This window comes from Aptenodytes forsteri, unplaced genomic scaffold (genome assembly GCF_000699145.1).
Source record: "Aptenodytes forsteri isolate BGI_AS27 unplaced genomic scaffold, ASM69914v1 Scaffold17, whole genome shotgun sequence".
Lineage (NCBI taxonomy): Eukaryota > Metazoa > Chordata > Aves > Sphenisciformes > Spheniscidae > Aptenodytes > Aptenodytes forsteri.
In genome coordinates, this window is record NW_008795027.1 from 2,041,822 (window position 1) to 2,068,206 (window position 26,385).

The 26,385-nt window shown below is 39.0% G+C and overlaps 1 protein-coding gene across 1 annotated transcript in view; it reads right to left on the reverse strand.

Moving 5' to 3' along the window:
• The window catches only part of CHID1 (chitinase domain containing 1), a 136,769-nt gene extending 110,384 nt beyond the window's left edge, over positions 1-26,385 (reverse strand). Inside the window, exons 1-7 of the mRNA XM_009276021.1 lie at positions 26,218-26,385; positions 24,649-24,798; positions 23,670-23,802; positions 22,622-22,666; positions 21,009-21,115; positions 19,481-19,542; positions 10,126-10,218 (exon numbers count right to left, since the gene is read on the reverse strand). Of these exons, the coding sequence (XP_009274296.1) occupies positions 10,126-10,218; positions 19,481-19,542; positions 21,009-21,115; positions 22,622-22,666; positions 23,670-23,802; positions 24,649-24,798; positions 26,218-26,370 (743 nt within the window). The 5' untranslated portion in view covers positions 26,371-26,385. The remainder of the gene's footprint in view (positions 1-10,125; positions 10,219-19,480; positions 19,543-21,008; positions 21,116-22,621; positions 22,667-23,669; positions 23,803-24,648; positions 24,799-26,217) is intronic.

Genomic DNA, 26,385 nt, shown 5'->3' on the forward strand with positions numbered 1-26,385 from the left:
TTCAGGCAACCATATATTAAGGAAGATGTAGGAGATTTAGAGAGAGTTCAGAGAACAACGATCCAAGGTCTAGAAAATATGACCCATACTAAAACATTAACAGACTTACGTTTATTTATTCCATACAAGGTTTGCTGATGGGTCCACCTGAAATGTCATCCCAGTCCAACAGTCGCACATCTGCAGGGTGGACTATTTTAAGAAAGCTGGCACTTACATCAAATTCACACTGATAGCTTTTGTTTTAGAGACAAGGAACCATACTTTTATTTCCACTAATGCTTCCCAGTTCTTCTGCCAGATGTGAAACTGTGAGGTTAAGGGCACCTTTTATCAGAGACAAACATGCTTGTTTTTAATTTAAATACTGCTTTGATACATACTATCAGAAACTGGCCAGGAGATAACAATTTATTCTAGCTAAACTGTATGCAATTTACCAGTAGTAGTTTTTTTGAGAACTTTATGAGGACAGTGACAGCTCCAATAGTTTTCCTGCTGCACAATGGCTTCCAGCCCCTCCTGTTTGTTGCCCATGCTGCGTGCATTGGTGTAGTCGTACTTCAGTTGGGCTACTGACCTTTTTGGGGGGAGAAGCTCTAATTGCTATGTGACCATTCTCAGGTGCTTCCATGGTTTCTAACACATCAACAACCCTTGTGTCTTTGCTGCCGCATGGATCTCCATCCATGAGGATGGACCTCCATCCCTTACCTCCACTGACCTCAGCAGACCAAAGGACCTCACTAGCACATCCTCCCTCAAACATTGACATGCCGCTCCAAGGCTCATCTCTAGTGAGCCTGGTTCCATCCCTTTCCCCCTTCAAATCTAGTTTAAAGCTCTTTCAATGAGTCCTGCTAACTCCTGTGCAAAGATCCCTTTCCCCCTTTGAGACAGGTGTACCCCGTCTGTCACCAGCAGGCCTGGTGCCGTGTAGACTGACCCATGATCAAGAAAACCAAAATCCTGCCAGTGACACCAGGCTCAGAGCCAGGTATTGATCTGCTGGCTCTTCCTGTTTCTTCCCTCATCATTCCCTGCAACTGGAGGGATAGAAAAGAACACTGCTTGTGCTCCTGATCCCTTAACCAGTCATCTCAAGGCCCTGAAGTCTCTCTTGCTTGCCCTCGGACTTCTTGTTGCAACTTCGTTGCTGCCTACCTGAAAAATCAATAATGGATAAGAATCTGAGGGCCGTACCAGGGTAGAAAGTTTCCTTGTCACAACTTTAACCTGGGCCCCAGGGATGCAGCAGACTTCCCTAAGAACTGGGCCCGGTCTGCATATTGGGCCTTCTGTTCCCCTCAGGAGAGAGTCTCCTATGACAATGACCCGTCTTTTTTTTCTTTATGGAAGCAGTTTTGACACAGGGTGTAGGCTGACTTAACCTTGGCGACTCTTCCAATCTAGATGAACATCGTCCTCATTATTGTTTGATTCCACTTGCAGAGCCTTGTACCTATCATGCAAGGGCACCTGGGAAGGTAGGGTAGTCACAGAGGAGACACACCTTCTGCACCGGGCAAGAACTTGTCGCCATTGCCCCCTATCCCTTGAGTCACTGCATTCAGCCAGGTGGAGAGAGGATAGGGCATCCTCTGTGCCATGTGCCCTGTCTGCCTGACAGGCCCATCCCAGGGAAGGTAGGGTGCAATTCCAGTAATCTCTCTCTCTCTCTCAGACTCCCTAATACTGCTCAACCTACTCACCTCCTCCCACAGCTCTGTCACTAAGCAGAGGAGTTCCTCTACCTGGGCACACCTCCCACAGGTGTGCTCACTGCTGCCATCCGGTGGCATAAGAGTAGGGCACACCCTGCAGCCTGACACCTGGGTGGCAGCATGTTCCCACCGGAGCTCTGTCTGGGAAACTGTGTCGGTTGTGGTGGGTGCAGAGTTTAGAGAGGCCATGGCTTTCTGCTGGCTGGATACCATTGCTCCCTGGTTGAGCAATGGCCAGAGCTTCAGCACCCTTCCTGCACGCCCTGCCGCGCCATGCCCTGGTCAGTAGCACTCCCCAGGGGCTTCTTTTACAGGGGGGGGACTTGGCCGCCATTGCTCCTGGCCCCACCCAGGTCTTGTCAGCTGCTGTCGCACAGGCTTCTGGTGGCTCTCTCGGCTCTCCCTGAGGTTCCCCCGGCTGGGGAAACCCCCCTGTGCACCATGCTGGAGCATGCCGGCACTGGCACTGCTCACCTCAGCGGCTGAGTTTACTCATTTACTTGAGATTTTATTTTTTCTCATTTCAGATTCCATACAACTTCAAGAGAGAAAGAATCATCTGCTATTCAAGGAGCAGCTACTGTCTTGTAACCTAAAGACAAGTGTTTTAAAAGGATGTCCATCACACCAGACAAACTGCTTAGTGCATATCCTAACCGTCAAAATGCAAGTAAAGAGCACAGTGTTATATTATGAAGTGACACAGTCAATGCCATTTTTTTATTGCTACTTTGTGCAAAGGATTATACTTCAGGGGACAATAAAAGTCCAAGAAAAATGACCACTAACAACCTGTCTGTAAATACAGAGTTATTTAACACTGTGTTTAGCAAAACTAACAGCTTTTAATGACTTAGTGTATATCAAGCTGATCCTTAACACAGTTACACCATATGTCTAATGTCTGTAATAAACTACAACTGCCAGAAAGGCCATGGTTATGCAACCATGGCTAGATTCAGAATCCCTGTGAAGACAACATCCTATCTACAGCTCCTGAGAGCTTTTTGTCTGCTTTTGCTCTTCCTCAGGACAGCAGGAAACAGGAGTATTACTGATGCTCTTTCCAATGATAGATCATCTAAGTAAAATTAAGAATTTCCTTTACTCATTGTTTTCTTCACAGTAACTGGGAAACACCATGGATAAAATGGTTGCTGAACCTGGACAAAATATGTAATAATCTAGTCAGATTAAATTCAATTTACTTGCAGGCAGGAAAGAGTTACTATTCAAATTCAAAGCCTCACTTTTTGCCTTTGAAATAGCATCCCTAACATATTATAAAGCATGTAAGTATAGAGAAACAAATAAAATAACCAACTCAATTCCTGTGATTTACAGACTTAAGAGAACAGGTGCAACCAAATTTCAAGTCCCATTTGCCACCTTTTTTTTTTTAACAGCATATTTAGGCATAAAGGTAGTTCACTCCAGCGCAGCTATCCTATTCGGAAAGAGGCTTGTGATATCAGTATAAAAACATCCACACGGCTTTCACCAGTATAAAAACATCCACACAGCTTTCACCAGTATAATTTCTGCAGTACAATAATCACTGAAGTGCACATATTTAAGCCAGGAATTTAATCAAGCCCAGGATTAGTTGGCGCCAATGGAGTTACCCACCACCACCAATGGGCAGAATATGCCTGGCTACCCATTGCCATTTTAGAAATGGTACTCATACAGTTTATACATGCATCCATATCCATGCACGTTAAAAGCAGTAACACTAACATTTTGAGACAAGCTGTTGAAAGACAGGCTGGAATTCTTCAGCAAACCATCTGCTCTAGCAACCATTTACCAGCAATCCTAACACCTCTCTTCAGACATAGGCAACCACAAGTCTCTCATCCCAAAGGAGAGTCACAGTATAACACACACACTTTTTAGAGCATAGCTCTGGCTCCTGCTGTTCCTCTCTTGCAAATCACTTATGTTTGCAGGAAAATCGTGCAATTCTGGACATCAGATGGATGGAAATACTAACTATCTCAATCTGAGTTTGCCACCATGGTAGCTCTACATGCATTCTCTGTGACAGCAAAGCTTGCTAGAGAGATTCCTGCCTCCCGATCAGCCTCCACACACTTTCCCACCCCTTGATTATGCCAGTACAACTGTCTCTGGACAATGCTGTAAACAGATACATAAAAAAAGCTGTAAAGGAATATAGAAAATGTCTGGATGTTTTAAAAAAAAAAAAAATTGTTTTTCAAGTGAAGTTTTCTTTTAGCCCAGAACATTTCACAAGCAAACCAAAAACCAAAGGCTTCACTGGATCCTTCAGTTATGAAAGCAAGCTTCAGCTAGAGGATCAGTCTCACTTAGTTTTTGTTTGCAAAAGCTGATTTTGAGAAGTTAAACAGATAACCCAATATGTTTCCTCCCTGCATCATTCACTTGATCTCATGTGCAATGCTGCATTTCCAGACTCTTTTTCCCCTAAGCAAACCAGTATTCTTAGCTCTTAAAAGTGTCTCCTTTCAGATAGCATTTTCTGCCAGACTGCTTTGATCTTTATGCATATCAAAGGAGTCTAAATTACAAATTCCTAAATAAACTGCTTACATTTAACTATGCTCTCTCTTTAAATCTTAATCAGGGTAGAACACAAAAGGAACAATGTTTCAGCTCCTAACATCCCAGCTGGTTAGGGTATTCCACATACAGCTCATGTCTCCTTTATCAGTCTTTTGCCAGCTGCTGAACTCTAAAAATATTATTTGATTCTTGATTTAATTTCCATGCCTTTTTCTATATTTTTGATTAACAGCCTACAGTGATTCCAGCAAATAAAGAAGATAAGATGCATTAAAGCACACTTTCAACCATGTGTAAGTGTTAAAACGCAAAGTGAGTTTCAAGACACGAGATGTTTAATACACAATGGGAAGCACTTTTCAGTTGAAGCCTTGTTACCCTATAAATAAAAAATTTTCAAGTACAGCTACTATGTAAAAAGTCAAATAAGGCAGAAAGAAAATTTCAGGATTCTGCTCATTGATATAATTAAATCCAACGTACTTCTAAGCTTTAAAGCATGCATGGACATTGTGAACATTTAGGACGGTTCCGTAACTGATGAATGTACTTTCAGCTACCTATTTACTCAAGAAGTTAAGGTGTGTTTTCTAGTTAATGCAATAGGAAGAAATACATGGAACACACAGACAGGTGGCTTATATAACAGTATTAATTGAAAAGAATGTGACTAATGCATTCTCCTGGGCAATAAAGATTTATGAATAAATCCCAGAAACTTTAGGAATGCATAAAAACCAAAATAATTGGTTTAGAGGAATGAGACTTTCAGATTCTTTCATATAAACTACAGGTGCTATTTCCCACAGCTAGAAAACAGGAAAACTTCACTACTCCTCCACAGATAAGGCCATTTAGGGACAGGCATGTAATACATATTTCAGATGAAAAATTGCACTTTAGATAGACAGCTCTTCCCAGATCTAATAGGGCGTCCCTAAATCCCAGTTCAGAAAGGTTTTGGAACTGTGAACCCACTATTCCTGTCAATATGCAGGACAGCAGCAGGAGGGGCAATGACAACACAAGGTCCAAACCTCAGTGTGGTGTTCAACCACGAAACAGTCCTGAAAGATACAGTTACCATAATAAAACAAATTCTGGTCAAGGCAAAATGTGTTTAAGAATCCAGAGGGCTTATAGCGGCTTCAACTCTTGTTTCAGGATTTAGAAAAACTAGACTGTAGAGCCCCATGTGACTGTATATAAAAACAGATTTAGGTCCCTCTGGCTATGAGACTGAGTCTGGTAGTATCAATAGGCATCACAATGAACAAGAATCTTAAGGTTTGTACTATTCTCCACTTTCTCCCTACCACCAAAAGGAGCAAATGCACTTTAATATGAACACTGTTTACAGCAATTACTTAAATTCTACCACAACATGCATTAGCATTTTAAAAAGCATCTGTGTGATGAAGTGACTGATAAAGCATTTTAGAAAAGTGTTTTAAAGTCTTCTCCTTTGCTTTATCTGTAATAGACTACAATTAATAGCAACAGAAAATTGCTTTAAAAAGGAACTATCAATTGGGATGAAATGTAGATCATAAGAGGGCAGCATGAAGGACTGGAATAAATGACAGACAGGAGAGAAGACATAGTAATTTCTCATTATTTTTGACTTAACCAAAGCACAAAAATCTCAAAGTATTTATCACCATTGAACATCCATGTGACGGAAAGGCATACCAGCCCACAATTCTCCAGAGAAATCTGCAAGAGATGAGATTATTAATGGTCTGTGAATGTTGCAAAGGTTAGCTCATGAGCCAGGAATAGATTTTTAAGGACTTAGTTTCCATGTCTTTATTTTTAAAGAAGTATTGCAGTTATTGCTCTATGGTGCAATGAGTTAATACAACAAGGCGTATAACACTTTGGCTTACTGGGAGCCATGCTAGCATTTCAGAGGGCAATAGCCAAAAGCATCGTTCAGTTCCTGGAACCTTCCCTATACTACAAAGTTTTACCAGTAAAGCCATCCATGCATCAGAAGAAGATCCTAAGCATTTATATTCTGAAGCAAATCTGAATGACTCTCAACCTTGACAGAGAAAGCTGGCTTCCTAAGACTCAAGTATTACCAGCCACAAAAGTGGCTCTCAACAGCCACACAGAGACATCCATGACAGTAAGGAACAACATACCTGCCCCGTAGCTCTGATGACTTGCAACACATGTGGTGCCTCATCCTGAGAAACAGTGCTGATTAAAAGCTTCCTCCTTTATAAAATCCTCTGCATCTTATGGCCTGAACTTTCTTTCAAATAATTGTGTGGTGGTCAACTGACTAGTGCCTCCAGCTCTGGGAATACCACATACAGAAAAGGTCTGACTAACCTGAGGAGTTTGCACAAACTGCAAACTTCAGCTGAGAGCCAATGAAGAGGAAGCAGACTGTGATAAGAAAACATGTGAAATAGCCCCAAGTAAAACCCAAGGCTGACAAAGAAGAAACGTCCAGCATGAATATCACATTGCTCCTGAGAAAGACCTCACCACGCTGATGACTCATCTTTCTGCTCAAGGAATACCGAGTGTCAACCTTAGGACTCACAGGAACAGTGGAAGGGTGAGCATAACACCATAGGAAAAGAGGTAGAAAGTGGGAAGGCTCTGCATTAAAATTACAGCTAGAACTGTTATGAGGCTCTTCTGTATTAACTAGATAATTTGGACTATCAGACCATTAAAACATTAAGTGGATGAACAATAAATTCTTGACCCCATTTATATAGTGCATTCCTTTTTGTGCATTACAAGCTTTGGAGTGTAGCAGCGTGCCAAACTGCCTCAGGATTATAGGATGTGTATTCTGACATGGGAAGACCACGGAAAATACAGAGCACAGGGAGGAAAAGGGAACAAGCCACACCATGTCCAGAGAAAAAGAAAGAACAGCATAAGTCTAGTATCTTGAGACTTGGATCTACTCTCTTAATGCCATAATTCACTAGAAACTAGTACTGTTCTACAAATAAAGTGTCTTACAAAACATGATGCAAAAAACACCAGAACTGAGGTAGAAACAGAGGGGCTCGAGTGATAGGAAGGAATCTCCTCCAAATGCAGCTAGGCTGTCAGAGCCCTTCAGTCCCTAAAGAAAAGGGCTCTGCACAGGTATTATTTTACAGGATTGTCTACTTTACCAATTTACATGGAAGTTATTTTGTTTGCTTTTGCCATACTCTTCAACACATTGCTTCTCCCTCTCTGCCTATCAAAATTTGGCGGCCAGCCACACACGAAGCAAAGGTATTTTTGCATTAAACTAACTACTTCATTGTAAGGATATAAAACGGTTATACCATGCAATAGAGGAAAATATAAAGCAACAAAAACCATCCTGAAGTACATAGTTTTACAGAAAATAAACTACAATCAGATTTCATGCAGCTATTGAAGAACAAAATTACAGGTAGATATTATTCTGGGCTTACAGTCTTAAGATGGTAGAAAGTACATAACCTATATTCAGGAATTGGTTTGGACAGGGTTATATCACTAACCTCCAGAAGAGGTGACATCACAGTTACAGTGCAGACGCTAACTGATCTCAGCACACAGACAACTTTTTAGTCACCTACTACAGGCTCCCTGAATCTTTTCAGCAGGCAGCATAAGCTCTGCACAGTTATCTGTAGGCAGAAATGCTTTGTTTCCCCCTCATGCTATCAGACCTCCCCACAAAACTCAACAAAAACTTGAGACCATTGCAGAGAAAAGTCCAGCCGCAGAAGAGACATTTACAGGCCTACTCAGGCATTCCATTTTCTCAGCCTTTTTGGCACCTTGAAAATGAATGTACACTGAAAGATTGTGACAGCCTACAAGAAATTTAGGAGGTTGTACAACACCATCCTGAAACTGTGCTGTTAAACTGTCATAAACTGTAGTGTATGGACAGTGAGCCTGTCCATACTGTTACACAGCCCAAGGTGAGAAAAATAAGACATTGTAATATTTTTCTTTAGCTGTCTACTAACTCTCATCTGAAAAATACCTAATAATGGCTCTCTATTCAAGATTGACTTACACTACTGAATTTTCACGTGCAGGCATAAGGTTGCTGAACAGCTTGAAGGAAAAAGGAAACTTGGAAAAAAAATAATCTTGCATTGCCGACTACGCAAGTATTACGAGTCTTCCCCAGTTATTATCAGCAAGTCAAGCCCAGTAAGCCAAAATATCTGCATAACCAGCAGGAGGTACCTATTCCATTAGATAAAGTTCAGAGATAAGGAATAAGCACAACATAGGATTAGCACGTGTCCCATGTGCCGTGCGTCCCTATTCTGTAGTTAGCAGAACCCACTGCAACATACTCAATTACTTTATGAAGACTGTTTTGTGTATGTAATCCACTACAACAGGTTATGCTTCATTATTCTGCAGTCCCATGTGACAGGAGCCCCCATCAAACCTCTTAAAAACAACTAATAGGGATTTGGAGTGTCTCACTCTGACAGTAAAAGGCCATCGCTCATGACACATAGATAACTAACATTTGGCCTATCCACAGTGTAACAGAGACACTCATTACCTTTGAGAAGCAAGGAAAGGGGAGAGTGGAATACAGAGATTCAGAACCTGGTAGGTTTTGAGATAAGATAACCCTTATTACCACAATTTTCTGAAAGGCATGATGTATTCCTTGTATATCCTTGTAGCACTACTGTATACCATAAACACTTCTCCACAAGATAGCACAACAGATAGCTATGCTCACAATGCAAGGATACCAAGCATCTTTTGACCTGGAAGGGCATCCAAATGTGAACAAATGTTACCACATGGCAGATGGATACTGGCAGAACTCTTGCTAATAAAGCTGTATAGCATTGGCATAGCCCGCATTTCAGTTTGAAATTACAATAATGAAGTCACAACACTCTGCTGGTTTTCTGAATCACCTTCCACCCTTGTCTTCAGTTCTATCTGCTCACTCTCACACAGATGTAATCACTGATCATACAAAACCCTGAAGGACTAGACACAATCTCCCTGAAATACTGGAGTGCCATTTTCTTTCCAGAAAAAGACTAGAGAGATAGTAAAACTGTGATTTTTTTCAATTTTACTATATATCACCTAAAGACAATGTAGAATCTTTTCCTAAAAAATGTAAAAACTTAAAGACTGTGCAAATTCCTTCCACATATAATGAAATTACATTCTAATTTTCCACATGGGTTTTGTTTTTTCAATGAATACAATCTTAGGAAGTAAATATCTCTCTGCTATAAATACTGAAAGATAAGAACTGCTTACTGCTGTTGAGCCAGAAGAGCATATAAACTGGTACATCTGTCAGATTCAAACAATTGCACAAATAAACAGACTTAAAGACGTTCAAATTCCTTCCACATATAATGAAATTACATTCTAATTTTCCACATGGGTTTTGTTTTTTCAATGAATACAATCTTAGGAAGTAAATATCTCTCTGCTATAAATACTGAAAGATAAGAACTGCTTACTGCTGTTGAGCCAGAAGAGCATATAAACTGGTACATCTGTCAGATTCAAACAATTGCACAAATAAACAGAATCATTAACAATTCTAAATATTATCCTCTTACTAAATGCATTTTCTTTTTGGGTTAACACCACAATAGGATAACCTCTGCAAGATATTTTGACAACAAAAGTTATAAGGTATATATGAATGCACAAAGTTACTAAGACTATTCAGTGCAACACGCATGAAGACGGGGCTACCAATCAAACTCAAATAACTTCTTATTCATTTAAGCTGCATAGCTATAAACAAAGTTTTGAATTTATCGTATATCAGACAAGAAAGTATTTCCTATCTGGAACCTGCCATCTAAATAGGAATACTCACCCTGCTGCAACTGCAGGAGGGATGACCAGCATGAGTTTAAGTTGTGCTTCATGCAGAGCTTCAGAGAGGTGAATGAGCAAGTGAATCAACTCCCTGAAATATAAATATATTGTTAGAGGGAAAGGCAGTAAAACTGGTGCTATATATTGGCAAGAGCAAGTTAACAAGTAACAGTAGAAATAATTGAAAAGATGCAGCTGGCAAGAGAGCCAAACACAGTTTGTAGTGAATGACCATAACAGAAAAAAAAAATTAGGAAGACTGATCAGAGGTTTACCCTCTTCCAGGACTAAGAACACTGAACTGCTGGAGACAGTCTTCGTTTTATTGGGACTGGTGATCACCTTGGGGCTAAAATGTTTCCTAGTTTTATTTTAATCTAACTATGCATTGTTAGCATGTAAAACCAGCGTATCTTATCAGAGCAGGTCACCTCTTGAGGTCATATCCTGTAAAAGGAATAAGATCAATAGAAGAACCAAACACTGTTCTGAAACAAGCAGCTGTTGAATAGATTCAAGTTGCCACTGTATTACTACACGTGAGGTCTGAGAATTTGTAAAGATGCTTTCACAGCAAGACATGCAATCTTCAAGGGATATTTCTGAGGCCTGTGTTTAGTAACATTTCTGCTGCTGTTTTTTTCTGTATAAATAATCCCTTTGTTTCTCAATACATTACTGTATAGCTACAAAATAAATGTTTGACAATGTCATATCTGGAAGTATCACCTTCCACACGCATCATTTAAAGTCTTTCACAAAAGCTGATTTTCATATCCATATTCTAAACATTTCAATTGGAAAATAAACTCCAAAATTCTCATGTAAACTGTTTTTAGTCTTCCTGATTTGAAGGGTGATGTTTATAGAAAATCTCTCAGAGACAGACTGCAGAAACAAAAAAGTTTAATGGCTACTGTTATCTTAAGAGGAGTCCAATATTACCTTCAATTTACACTATAAATATGGCCCTTCTGTGTGCCTTCCTTAAGTCATTTGATTTCTCAGAACAAAGTCAACTTTCACATTTACCCACTGGCAGGGTGGATCCACAAAGGCAGTCAGACAGATGATACTAGCACAGAATTCTAGATCTGTTCAGAACTATGGTTAAACCTGAACCGAGTAGAAAGCAACTTCACTACCCATTCCAGTAGGCTAAAAGTGCTAAAGCAGGAAAGGCAGGATATACATAGGCGATCATCCAAGTTGGTTGCTCCACTTAAACTGGATTAGACCTGAACTCTCAGAAACAACTTTTGGTACTGTCATGCCTTTCAAGTATCATCCTAGAGACATTCTTCTGAAATCCTTGATCTTCCAATATAATTATCCATCACAGCAATAACGCTTGACTTGCACAATGTAGATACTATCCAAAGGCAACCAAGTATTTTCATTTTCCCTGAAATGGTTTGATGCCTGATGAAAACTTCCTAAGGATGCTACAAAAGCCATTACTCTCAAAATCCTGACAAACAAACAAAGCAAGTTTTATCACTTTCCCAATACAATCAGTATTTTGTGCTTACAATTTGACAGCTGGCTGTGCTGAACAGCTCTTTACAATAAACTGTCACACTGCCACCTATATTTCTCTTCCAGGGGCATACATGAGATTACAGGTATCAGCTTTTGGTCTGTCTGCAGCATGTAATTCCACCATGCTTGCTCTGGGAAAGCTTTCCTTCCCATTTCCTTATCATATGCATTCCACATTAAGAGTGTCACTATTCAGACAAATCAATTAGAGCAAAGAAGAATCCTTTTTCCATAGGAACGCATTAAAAAATTACAACACTAAACAGACATTTATTGACTTCAACATACACACATCATGGCTCCCACATGACATAATCTTATAAAAAACTATAATCAGTATTAAAACAAGCTAAGCCTTCTTCCCCACTGATTTGCATCTCATGGCTAAGTGACCTTTTTAACTAATTAAGCCCAAACTGCAGTATGAGTGCACCCTTTATTAGATGTCAGAGATGCTACATATAAGACAAATTTGACCAAAGAATCAATTCCTCTGGCATTGACATTATTCTACACTGTTCATCAGCAGGGATCTCTCTTCTCTGCCTGGCTGCCTTTGTTAGCTGTAGGAACTCTGAGAACTCTACACCATGCAAAACATTTACTGACTTCAAATTTAATTGTTTAGAAGGTGAGGGGATAGAAGGAGGGGCAGAATAGGACAAAAGACCCTAACATATGTGCAGAGCAAGATAACATCTTTTTCTTTTTCATTTAGAAACAAGGCCAATACCCTTGCTCACACTCTGCATCTTCACATATCTGCCTCAGCTCCTAAAATTTTGCTATCCAGATAGCAATGCTTTGAAGCATAAGAAGAAAAGCAAGTTGGGATTATTTTGAACCAGATGAAGAGAAAAAAAAAAAATTCAAGTGAATATTAAGTTCAAGGTTTCCCCCTTCCTCAGCAATGTCAGACACTGGTGGTTAGCCAGCAGAGGTAAAAATGTATCCACAAAAAGAGTGACTGCACAAAACCAGTCATATTTTAAAACTAGAAAGCCATACAGCGTAGAACCACAACCTACAACTGTAAACAAAGAACAGAGATTCGTGGCCTGATAAAGGGGCAGGAGTGCAGTTTGGAATGCTGGTTTTATTTTGTAGCTAGCAGACAGGACTCTAACTAAAAACAGACTCCATCAAAACAGCCACTTCCTCTCCTCCCACCACCAAATCCAAGCAGTATAGCTCTGGCCAAAAAATAATTCGCTTCAACTTGGAGGAGGTTAGGAAGAAAAAGGGTAGCTGAACAACTGCAAATTCTTGCTCAAGAAACCCAAATTAACATCTACTCACTAACCTGTCAAGCCAGGTCTCTGGGCCCTGAAAACCTTCTAGCAAATCAGACAGGATTAATGGTTAAAGACTTAATTTAGGCTCACTTCTATTTGTCAGCCAAGACAGATTATGTAAATCAAATATGCACTCTTCCCCTTTCCCCCAAACAGCAATAGCAGACTGTTCATTTATTGTGTGCTATAAATTAAAACTTTACTGTGTCCCAACAGTGCTTTCCAGTGTTTTCAACACAATATTCTCCTGTATTACCACTGGTAATTCTGAAAGAAAAGCTACTGACATTTTAAACATTATAATGAGGTGCAGAAAAGTAGGAATAGAATCAGTCTTCCTGAAAAGGCTTCATTAAATATTTACCAGAGACTTCACCATTGTAAAATTTAACTTCAGAGTAGCTACTAGAACATTGGTAGCTTTAAGACTCTATCTTGAGCTAATTAAGGTCTACTTCATTCCTACTATTTCAGGCCTTCTATTATCACTACCGTTTGGTAGGTCAATTTTCCAAGTGTTCATGATTTCAAAGTATCTTGTCCCCTATAAACTATGCAGTCCTCCAAATTTTCAATACCCAAAGTTTAAGGGAAGCTTATTTTTTCAGAACTCCCTTTTTCCAGCATTGCTGGTCTATTGTGTTTAGGACACCTTGTAGTACAGTTTACTTCAGTGCACAAGAGTGGGCTGTAGGTGTATTTGAAAAGCCTTGCAGAAAAAACATAAGGCTGTTATATCCTTCCCTTCAGTTACGTTACCCTTCAGAACTCTGCAACTTTCCAACTTCAGCCACTTTTTTGCACAAGTTGGTAGTCAGTACTCCCTAAAATTTATGCCTTGTCAAGAAAATTGGACAGAATAAAGCTGTCTACTTCAAGAATAAATTGCCCTTTTGTGCCATTTCATTGCCTAGTTAATACCAAGAAACTGGAGTGAATTATGGCAAATCTTTGATTAATAGATTAATTTTCAGGGACTAGCATGAAGGATAGAACTGCCAGAAGAGCTGTTTGCTCCTATACTCCTACCAACATTAATAAGATGTCTGAAGGTCATCTTCTACATGATACCAAGTGCCTGCAGCACGTTGTGACCAAAAAGAAAAAAAAAAAAAAAAAATTCACATTTTTCAGATTGATTCGGTGTGGTGGCAGTGCCATCTGTCAGCTCATGCCAGACTGATCAGAATAATGTGTGCACTTTTATGTATGCTGTGAGATTCTGATGGGTACATTCATGCCTTTTTCACAACATGACCCAGGTCTCTGGAGAAGAAACACACCCAATAAACCCACAAGTGATTAGCAAGAGAAACATCGTCCTGTCTAGCTGTTAACTAAATAAGCAGTAGAACCTTTCCTTGCTCAGTTATCTCAATATTTCTGCCATGTACACTTCTAAACTTAAATGCCACAGGATAAATAACTTGTAATATTTTATTGCAAAATCAGTCAAGAAAGTTTTATCTAAAAGACAGTTATTTAATTAAGAAGCAGGTTTAAACTATAAGAAACGGCAAAACACATTAGAATTGAGGTCTAATCTGCATAGGATAACTTGGCTGATTAGATTTTTGTTAGGAGACTAATTTCCTATATGTTAGAATAAAAGATGGGAAACAGAATACTTTTTCACCATGTGATGATTGTCAGAATGAGAGGAGGTGGCATCAGTTAGATGCAGTCTTTCATCTCACATTAAATTTGACCTCACTGTGATTTGTATATCAATAATTCTATTCCCAGAAATCACAGGAAAGAAGTAGGTACCAGTACTATAGAGGGTACTTTGAAGTATCTGTATTAGATGTTTACAGGAGCCTGAACTGGTCAGTATAAACCCCCCTAAAACTTAGGCCCATACACATATATCAAGACAATTCAGGTTCTTCAGATAGAACAGGTGGTATTTCAGCATCTAAATATAAGAATCTAAATATGCCATTTTATACATCCAAAGGTATACAAAGCATGCATACAGGATTGCTGTGTAAGACTCGAGGCATCTAGGACCCTACATGAACAGCCAGAGACCAGGCTTCTTAGGAGATCTAATGGGAAACCAGGCAGCTACATTCAGGCACATAATTCTCTTATATAAAATTTATACTGCTGGTAAAATCAACATTTAAATGAATATACAAAAGAAAGCAGCACAAAGGATTGACAAAATTTAAGACTTTAGTCTGCTGAGCATTACAGAGCAATTCTAACTCCAAACCAGAATGATTAGAAAATTTTTTGTCCCTAGAAACAAACAGAACCAGATTAAGTTAGTTCTGCTTAAGATGTAAACAAAAGATATGTGGTGAGCCTGAAACCACAGAATTTCATGTCTTAGTGGATGCCAGCAACATAACTTCTTAGCAACATTTCACCTCATCTGTAATGCCAGCTAGGATAAACAGGGAACTGAAGGCTCTTTTTAGATAACCCCTCAGGCCTTGCAGGAAGAATTTTCATTCATTTCGAATGTTGAAGTGGGTACCCAAAAAAATCAAGATTTTTCCAGAAACTTGCAAAGGGTTGACAGAGAAGTGTCTAAATTTGCCTCATTTTAAAAATGCTCAGTGATCACAGGTTCTTAAAGGGGTTGGTCACAGGATTTATGGGTTACAGAAGCTTTGCACAGAGCTAACACTGTTACCTTGTTATATGGAGATACAAAATTTGTCACAAGGTCTTTAGGCAATTCAGTGTTTCAAGCCCCAACATCAAGACAATGGGGAGAGCATGTGTTATGAAGATGTCATCATGCCTCTTTAATCCAACCAAAATTCATGTTCAGCTATTGAAAAAAGGTACCTCATGGAGACACTTGCTCAGCTGAGGTCTTCTGAGAAGACAGCTTCAGCTGCAATTAATCCAGCTTTCTGATATATGAAGTAGTGCTTAAATCATAACCAAATTTATTAGCGAGTTAGGACACTAATTTGTAGGTTTTCAGATTCTTTCGCTGACTCACCTGCCTCAACAAATATTGGTGCACTCTGCTAAAAAGTATCACTGCACATTGTCTTTAGAAAGTGGATGCTGATTTCATAGCTGAAACACTGTATCAAGCACAATTGTCAAATAAGCAAATCCCACTCTCTAGTCATTTTAAGTCTGATGAAGAAACCTGTGCTATATTAAGTGTTCCTGAACCACTAAGGTAGTGCACTGGATGAGATCATGGATCTTTTGCATAACACTATTACAGAAATAACAGGAATCATTTCCACAGCTTTCCCCTCAACACAGATACATGAAAGGATGCACTAGAATAATTGAGTGCCTTTTATTGTTTATTAATTTAATAGCTAGGTATCCACTTACTTTAGGTTTTGAAAAATGAAAACCATAATGATTCTAAGATTTTTTTACTTAGATCCACACCACTGCTCTGTCATTTCATAAGGCAAGCTGGCAGCTGCAGCATATCCCCAGATATTTTTATGCACCTGTGTTGAGTCTCAATAACCTGTTGCTAACTGCTTATATGAGACTATTCCTTGTATTTCAGAAAAAAAAATAAATTGGATTTTTTTATTTTCTTTTTAAACTAAAACATGTTCACGCTAAATAACAGGAATAAATTGTATTAGCTAGGCAGGTCTCCTTGTATTGTCAGACAGCTCTGAAAGTAATCTGAAGGCAGAACTATCTGTTCCTAGGAGCATCATTATGATCTTTTATTCCTCTACCTAGAAGTAGGTTAAGCTACTTTCAGGTGTTTGACCTTGAAGGATCGGAATCAGGAAAGCCTACACTATGTACCTAATAGTTAATACAGATGCTTTATATGGAGCATACACAATTGCTGTTCTATGAACGCTTCACATCTCTGAAGGATTAGGGGTCATCTCTGTGTCGACACCTACCTGTCAACTGACCCCCACCCGTCCAAGGTTATGAACATGCTTTACTGTGGTGTTTGTCACTGTCAAAAGACACAATCTGACAAGGAAGATCAGTATGAATCATATTACAATACTGCCACTCTGTGGGCTGAAGAGGTCATGGGCTGCTCCAATTCTTTTCTGGCAAAGCAAAAGACCGTCCATGCTTACCCATTTATCAGGAATAAATCTGCTCTGCTATTCAAAATGAAATTAACAGATCCCAAAGTAACACCACTCAATGTGCAATAAAAATACAGGCTTGCCAAGGTGCTAAGTTCACTTAATTCTGCCCCTTAAGATCTGTTCAAAGCATCTGTTCACTCCAAAAAACATTGATAGGGAAAACCCTGGTGCACTGGATACCCAAGCCATCCAGTTTTAGAGGAAGTGATAGACAAACTGACTTAATCTCAAAATGAAGACACTGGTCCCATAACTTACAAGTATCATAAGACAAAATTTTAATGTAATGATGCGCTTCTCCTACTTTCACAAAACAACTGTTATTCCACACACAAGCCTAGCTTCAGCTTGCTGCCTAGATTAGTCTTATTCAGAATGCTTGTCTCTGAGGAGGCAAGCCCAACACAAGGTATTTTGCAACTTAAACACCCTAGCCATTTCTAGGGGAGTGGCAATAAAGGGAGAAAAAAAAACACAGATGAGTTTACAGTGAAGCACTTAAATCAAAACTGGTCTTGAAGAGGAGGAAAATCTGCGGTTCATAACTTTTGTTTCTAGTCATATTTTTCTGCCAAACATAATCTTTCACATTTTGAGTTGGGATAATCCTAAAGTCTTGTTCACAGGTGGCCACATATGATCAAACATTACTGACTCGGAGCAAAGGAGGCAGTTACCATTCTACTCTATAAGAATAACCCTTTCCTTCTCTGAAGTTATGGAAAATACTTCCCACTCCTGTCTATCAATAACAGACAGACAATGAATATGTAAGTGGTGCTGCTATACTTCACCTAAATAACATTCAGGTACTGATGGCTAGAGCAACTACACAGCAGTACCTCCTCTAGTACAAACAGTTCTTATCACACAAGATGGGACAAGCAATGCTGTTTGCAACCAGCATTACTCCTGGCAGAGAGTAACATTTTTACCATGCTAGAAGTAAACACACCCTGCTGCTAATAAAAAAGTATGCTTTGTCATATGTGTCATTTGCAATACAGCACTTTGATGCTAGTGTGCTTAAATTGGTCTTCAGTGAGTCTTCAAATTACAGTAATACAGTCTGTCTTACATTCATGTAAGTTAACTAATAGGAAAAGCATCAATTTTATTGAAATACAGTAAGCACAGTAGATAAACTGACCACTACACCCAACTTCTGGCTGGCAGCTACTAATTGCTTAAATCACCTTGTTGGCTATCTTATTAAGACATTGCAATAGGTTCAGAGCTCAGTATAGAGATCAACTTTTAGGAACAACCTGGCAAATTACCTAATTATGAGCAAGAGCATCTAGCTTAAGGATTATTTGTTCCAGTGCAAATGGTGGAGCCCCTGACAAGACTACAAAGATTCTGCAGTTTCAATTCTTTGTTCCCAAGTGTTGATTTTATAGGGAAAAGGTAGGACTCCGTTAATAGCACACTCAATTCTAGAAGTAACTATTATATGCCATCAGTCAGTAACATTTGCCCTAAACAGAGTAACCTGAAGTAACCATTTTTGAAAGGTGAAAGTCTCCCATAACAAAGTCTGCATTCTGTGGAGCTTTCTTTTAAGCTATTTTCCCCCAGACATTTTAGGCAATAGAGAGCTGGTAGGAATACTGTGCTTTAGGGAATGGATGCCTGATGGAACTAACACAAAATCTTCGCATTGCTGCACTGAATCATTCATTTCACCACACATTCTGCCCTTTCCTCCTGAAGCAGCAGTTTGGAGCTTGCCCTGCCTTGACTCTGTCCAAGGTGTTAAGACAGCCAAGGGGCTTTTGCTCAAGGAAAACAGATTAGCATATGTCAGGAAACAGCTTAATATGGATAAGCCCTTTAGTTTTAGCAGCTACAATAAATGCAGACTCACTGAAACTTCGTAGCAGAGCTACCAAAAGATAGATCAACTACTCCAAAGTTCAAAACATACTGTGCTTGCAAGAACTGGAAGCCAGTTTCTCCCTATATTTGCTTCAGGTTGGGGATTTTGGTTTTAGTTTCAGTATGTCTAAAAGATCTCTATATAAAGGTTTGGAAGGTTTCCTAATCAACTCAGATTTCGTGGTCTTGAAAGCATCCCACAATTCCAAACTTCACCCAGTAACCCAAATCAATCAATGTTATAATAAAGGCCAGTGCCAACATCAGAGTAAGCATGCAGTTGAGGTACCCTCTCCACCCTCGTACAACAGTAACATCTTGCAGAACTCAAGTATGAAAGGCTAACGTGGTCTGCTAGATCCACTATGAAGATGATTATGTAATCTGAGCTCATGTAGAGTGGAGTAGACTCTTCTACTTCATTCTAAGATAACTAGAACAATCTTCAGTTGTCCTAGAATGAAGTGTATTTATTTATAATGACAAATTCAAATCAACATGGACAAATTAAAAGGATGCTTTACAAAAGCCGATTTTTAGGAATTGCATCCTAGAGACTTATACTCACGTTTGCTTTTGATTTCCCAGCTGACTCCAAACTTCAACTACAAAACCATCAAAATTTTCATTCTAAATAAAGGGAATTGACAACAATATACAGTTAATCACCATGCTTATTCATTATGCTTGTATCAGAGATGATAATGCAGCATCAAAGCACATAACTACTGTAGTTTTTCCTTGTACTATTACAGATTGAACATGTTCTGTATTCTTATACCAGCTTCGTCTTTAACGCGGAATTTCATGAAGAAGTCAGAGAACACAAATTATTTAACGAACATGCAAAAGTTGAAAATCTCTATTAGTTATCCATGACCTACTCTTACAGGATAAACCAGTATTGGATTGGGAAAATTCAGTCATTAACGAAAGATGGTTGTTAAGCAAATCATTTGACACACATTTACATGTATATTGGGAAAACACTCATGAGCTCTTGAGTCTAAAGATGTAAATGCTAACTTGGCATAGGCATGACCCCAAACTTCTCCCACAATCAATCTCACTTGTTTAGCACTGTCAAGGATACTGCTGTAGTTAAGTACCCTTTCCTTAAGAGGCCAACTGTTACCAAGGACCTAAAATTGATGTATCAGTTACAAATTTTAAGAAACTATTCAGTTTACATCCATCTCCCTCTAGAGCACATTAAGATTTCTTTATGTCATGTAGCAAGTGAGAAAACTTATTCTGACAGTAATTAAGCAGGCTGTCATGAATCAACCACTAAAGCTGAATGTCTTTTGGGTGCAACTTGTCTAGTCCTATACATGCATAGCTCTAAAGCCATTAGCTAAGGGGCTGCCCAGAAAACCTTAGGAAACAGTAACCATTCCTTAAAGGAAAACCTCTTTTCCTCTCCCCAGCCGCTTAACATTTTAAGGAAACTGGTTTATCAGACCTGAGCAAAACTGTACAGTAACAGATATCCAGTGAGTTATTCTTGGTATTAGAAGTGGCTCATTAGCTCTAGCACGCTGAGTCTGAATGTACTCCTATAACACAGAAAACAGCATTCATTGCACCCATGACCCTTTTTCTGCCTATCAAAAAATACCACTAACCGGTTTAGCCCCTGCTTAATAGATTTATTTTTTTTTTTTATACAAATTTAAAAGAAAGCCGTCTGCTCACTAGGCAAGCTCCATGAGAAGTTTATCAGGTATCCCCCACTGCCTCAGTAACATTCAGCCTGTCAGCTGTTCGGAACAGGTTTTATCAATCACGATTTATAGCAGGCAAAAGTCACCAGTGCAGCTGCCAACGATAACTTAACAAGGCTATGTTGATCAGACTTATGTAGTCTCACTTTAGACTTGTAGTTAACTGCACTTAAGTGTTGCTGTACTTCATATTTACAGGAATTGGACACATACTAGGACACACTATTAAGAATTCTGCCTCATTATTGTTTTGAGCAGAATTTTACTTTGTAGAATATAAAACTACTGGAAATGAGAAAACACCCATTACAAAAGGAATCAAATATCATCTCACACTATTTTATAAGCATTAGTAAAAAGTCTTTTTACCTTGGCTAGCAGAACCATGTTCTTGGAAAGCTCCTCTATCTCATCCTCACTGCCAAACACACTCTCAAAGTCCTGGTAAGTCCAGCCATCAAACAAAATTCGAGGCACTATGAAGCAAAGTCATCAATCAGTAGTGAAAATTAAGAATTTATTATCTACACTGGAATATTTCTGCAGAAACAGAATACAGCAGATACAAGCAGAGATGCCACTAAACAACATACCCCATGACCACGATCATTGCTTTTTTACTCTGACCAACTTTAGCAGCACAGATAAATTGACACTGTAGAACATTCTTCTTCATTTTATGTTTAGTTAAAGGTCAGCACTGATGCAAGTTTTAAGAAAAGATACCTTCACTTGATTGAACTATCTTAACTGAACTATCACTTAGGGCCCCAAGTAAAGTCTTAAAAGAACACCAACATGAAACAGCAATCTTTCTGTAAGTTGTGCATCTCTTCTACCACAGGAACAAGATAGAAAAGTTCACCTCAAACTCTAATTTACTCTTTTGTACACAGCCCTATATTACTGCACTCTTCTACTCATCTCAAGACCCTATGACAAATTTTTATTTTGGAAAACATGGCACTTAGGCTCACGTAATTTCTTTTTCTAACACAAAACTAAAAACAGTCAGACGAGAGTCAGGAAAACTGTTGTTGGAACAGTCGACAGTCACGCACACTGGAAAAGCAAACAACTCATATAGAGCTACGTCTAAGCCCTTTATAACTACCAAGTTTGTAAAAGAGTATTTTAGAAGAGTCTAGAGAGATTTCAGAGGCTTTATCATCTGGCAGCTGAAGTAATTTAAAATATCTGACTGAGCATTCAATTTTTCTAATGCTCTTCAAGTTTCATACTCCATTCTGAATCAAGAAGGGTTTCACAGTTCCACAGAATTCTTGCTATAGACAAATGTAAGAAGTCTAGTACAGTATTACGTCTACAGCAATGTTTGCCATTTTCCCTAAAGACACACACCATGGCATGTCCCTTGAGTTCCCAGCTTCAAGGGGAGAAAAGCCAAAGGGGGACTTTTCTACTATCATGCAGGCAACTCTGACTGACTCAGATTTGGATTTTTTTTTTTTTTTTTTAAAACTAAGCAGAACCCCTAAGCAACAAGTTTGAAGACTGCTCCCCCAGGTAAGCATGTAGTGTTATATACAAAGTACCCCTCCAGAGAGGGCCCTGTGACCCAGGGTTTATCCAGAGGCAAGAAGTTAAGGCAAAACATTAGGGCAGAGGATGAATACTTTTTTTTTTTTAACTAAGCAGAACCCCTAAGCAACAAGTTTGAAGACTGCTCCCCCAGGTAAGCATGTAGTGTTATATACAAAGTACCCCTCCAGAGAGGGCCCTGTGACCCAGGGTTTATCCAGAGGCAAGAAGTTAAGGCAAAACATTAGGGCAGAGGATGAATACTTCAGTTACTTAACTATCTATAGTTAACTGCTTTTATTTTTCTTCTGAGACTTCTTCCTTCGTACAACTATGCTAAGGTAACCTCCCTTTCTCCTATATACACCTGGAACAAAGCCTTCTTTTGCTCTGCTAACAGTTAAAGATAAAAACCAAACAAACGTAAAACAGAGGCTCACCTATTTTGATGTTTTTGGAGCTTTTTCTGACATCTTTCATCCAGCCTGTCAAACAGTATCAAGAGAACAACTGTTAAAATATAAATGATGTTGACAATGACAACGTATTTTCAAGCATTCTTCAAATAACGTAGCATAGTTTCATTATATCTATCTTCCTGCCACAGACTACTAGTTCACAACCAACACAGATGAAACATCCTCTTACGCGCAGAATTTGAAGCTATTCACCTCCACCACAGCATAACTAGCATTTACTACAATCTTACAATAGTCCCTACCCAACCCCTCCCTGCTGCTTACGTTTCTGCCTCATCATGGAAACTATCTTACTACCTACTCAGAACAACACTTCTGTAGTCACCAAGCATCACCTGGGAGGATTTTATAGTTTGTTTTTTTTTTTTTTTTTAAAGATGGTACTTCCAAGTGTCCCATCCACTCCTCTTCGCAGTCACTGCACTTGAATGAATTTGTTAGTACGCACCAACATGGTAAGAATTATAGCTGTTTCAAATGAGATTCCACATTCAATCAAGTTCAAAACCATAAACTACTTGGTTATTAAAGAACATACTAGCTGAAATCTGAACTTGCTGCCAGTTTCTTGACAGTAAAGGAAAAAATTCTCTTCAGATTAAATTTATCTTCCATTCTCAAAACAAATTCACCCAAAGGTTTTTGCAAAGGGAAAAAATCCACAACAGGTAAACAACTGCACAATGCAAACAGCAAAGACTATTTCTGCCTGTACAGATTCTTTGTCCCTTCCTTTTTTTAAAAGGGGCTTTGTAGACAGCCTGGTGGAAGAGCCAATCTTTCTACTTATTCTTTGGACAGATAAACTATGTACACATGTGGAAGCAGGTGGGGACAGAAAGAAGTTCACTCTGAAGAAAACCTCCCCAAAAAATGGAATGGATGAAAGTACTTCACCATGAGGCAGAGCCAGAAAAACCCACATGGATATATTGCCAAAGCTACCTAGTCTGCAACAAGTCCAGTGATATTACTTGCAATGCATATTCAAAGAAAAAGAAAATAACACCTTTATCAGCATCATGGAGCCCAGTGAACTGGAACCTTTCCTTCCCTCTCCTTTTCACTTGTAACCAGACTGGTGAGATTAGTGTAAATTTGTTCCCAAATATTTTAGCAATGTCATAGCCATGGCTGTTCCACTTGCAAAAGAAAGGAGAAAAAAAAGTGAGAGGCTCAAAAGCAAGATATACAGTTCACTTTACTTTTGACCAATACAAATTCTTTAACACAAATGTAATCATTTGCTAGGTCCCCATTTGTTAGTTTGAAGAAACCTTCTGGGACATTATTTTTATTTAAATAAGAAAGTACTCTGGAAACCTATAGCTACATGAAAGGCAACCTTCAAATTGTGCAAATTCACCTGAACTACAGGAATTTGCATGTAGATTCCAACACAGTTTTGAATTTACAGACTGCATTTATGTTCGAGAGAACTTGAGAAAGGTGAAAATTTATAGGGCATCTATTTCTCTTTTGAGCAGTGTAAGACTGAAACAAGTGAAAAGCATCCTCTAAACAAAAGGAAGAAACATTTACTATTCAAGAAATGATGCTTTGAATAATAGTAAGACTGGATAGCAAAAGAGATCAGTTTGACAGAAGCATAAAATTTTTACTGTTTATTTAGAAGGTTCAAGTTGGTAGCTGCATGGTATGAGGACACTTAGCCATCCTATCCTGACTTTACTGCAACTTCACATGGCTCATCAAGGACAAGAGGATACTATCATCTCTGTTTTACCAGTGAGAAGAAAAACAATATGACCTAGACATCCTCCAAGAGGTGGATGGGAGAACAAGGGTTTCAGACCACCCGAATCCCAAGCCAGCTCTCAAATAATCCTCTGGCTATTTGACTGTATTTGACCAGAAGTTCCCATTATTATAAAAATGCTTTTAAAGCAGGGATGTGAGACTGCAGATTAGCACAGTCTGCTGCATATTCATTCAAAGCACTAATTTTATTCATTTTATTAACTTACAGGAGTAATATATCCCAGAACGTCTCCCGAGAAATGTCTTTCCTTCATCTTCTTGGAGCAATAACTTCTGTGTTCCAGTACAATATCCTTTGCCTTTGGATCCACAACTACCAGTCCCCGGTCCTGCACATTTTTATCAGAATGCAGCATCTGGGGCGAGAGGACAGTTTTTAGAACCAGCTATATGAAGCAGCCACTTTCAATGGCAACAGACTTCAAAAGAAAAAAAAATAGAAAATAAAAAAGTCCTATTAAACTCTGAGCACTCCTTTTAAATGATGCAGAGCAGTTTGATCTAAAACTGAAACACGAAAGTACTCAGAAATGATTTGTCATCATCAGTAAACTTACTTTGTTTGCAAGGCAAAAAGCATATAAACAAAAAAAAAATCAAGTAGTGGTAAGATTCAAGAACATCATTCACCACAGCTGATGGTGCTCTGTTCTCTAGTCAATGCTTTCTGGCATGTTACCCCCAAAATGATAAATAAGGGTTAGGAGTTCTCAACCAAGAATTTGAAGACAACTTTTAAACTGGATATATTTTAAACTGAGTATGCTGCATTGTGCTTACTGGAGGCCAAGGCTGTGAACACCTTTCTTCAAGGAAGATCTGCTTCAACTAAAGCAGCACAAATAGTTTTAGCAGAAGGAAACCGAGTGAGAAGGCCTAATAAAGTGTTCATGGTGAGTACGCAGAAACCATCTATTGAGTCAGCATAAGGACTTTAGGGATAAGGCCTGTCTTAACACTTTGTATTATCCTCACTACCTGCAGACTAGATTTTCTTCCTGGTAGATGTTGAGCAAGCAAGTAATAATACAATGAGAGATGTATCTGCATAATGAAGGATTAACTATACTTACAATTTAAGGGAGAGGATTTTGAACGTGTCTACTTTTTTACCTAACGTACTCAGCAACACTAAGTACATATACTTGGTATATGCACTGGTAAATATACTTCCTCTCCATACACACCCTTTCTCTTGCACCGCTGTGCCTTCTTGCAGTTTTGAAAGAAAACATGCAGGAAACAAGAACATGTTCAGCAAGTTAACAGAGACTTCAGCACATTGGCTCCACTTGCTCAGATTGCTACAGGACTCTGAATCATTTCTGCCTGCGAAGGAACTGCTGGTTAGAAGACTCTTCTATCAGGATACAGCCTTTCCATTGGCAAGGCTGAGAACACCTTCCCTTCCATGAGTAAATGACCTAGTGCTCTTGGCCAAAACTACTGCTCCCCACCGTCCTTTCCAAAGGGATGGAAGTATGTCTCCTTTAGGTATGCAAGAGGGGACAAAAACTTCCTGCTTCTGCAGCTTGCATGAGGGATAAAGCTCCAGAAGTCTACATCATATTGGTTCAAGGAGTGAACTATTTGTGACACTCATAAAAGCTGAAGGAAAGGACAGTTTCAGGTAGTCTTATTTGTGAGCATAAGCTTCAACGGAAATGCTTGGTTGCTTTTAATGCTGTTTTGACAGAATCAGAGTCCATTTACCAAAGTTCAGTTAGCTCACTGCACATGTTAGATAAGATGAGCGTTTCACTTATTTCTCTTACCTTCTCTTCCAGTTTTTTTGTAGCACCTTTCTTTGCATCTGTTTTTGACAGGGTACCTTCAGCTAGCCAGCAAATCATGATAAGAGAAAGTGAAGTACAGAGAAGCCTCATGGTGTTTTTCCCCATGTGAAGTTTCTCCTGCCCTGAAAACATAAGGGTTCAAATCTC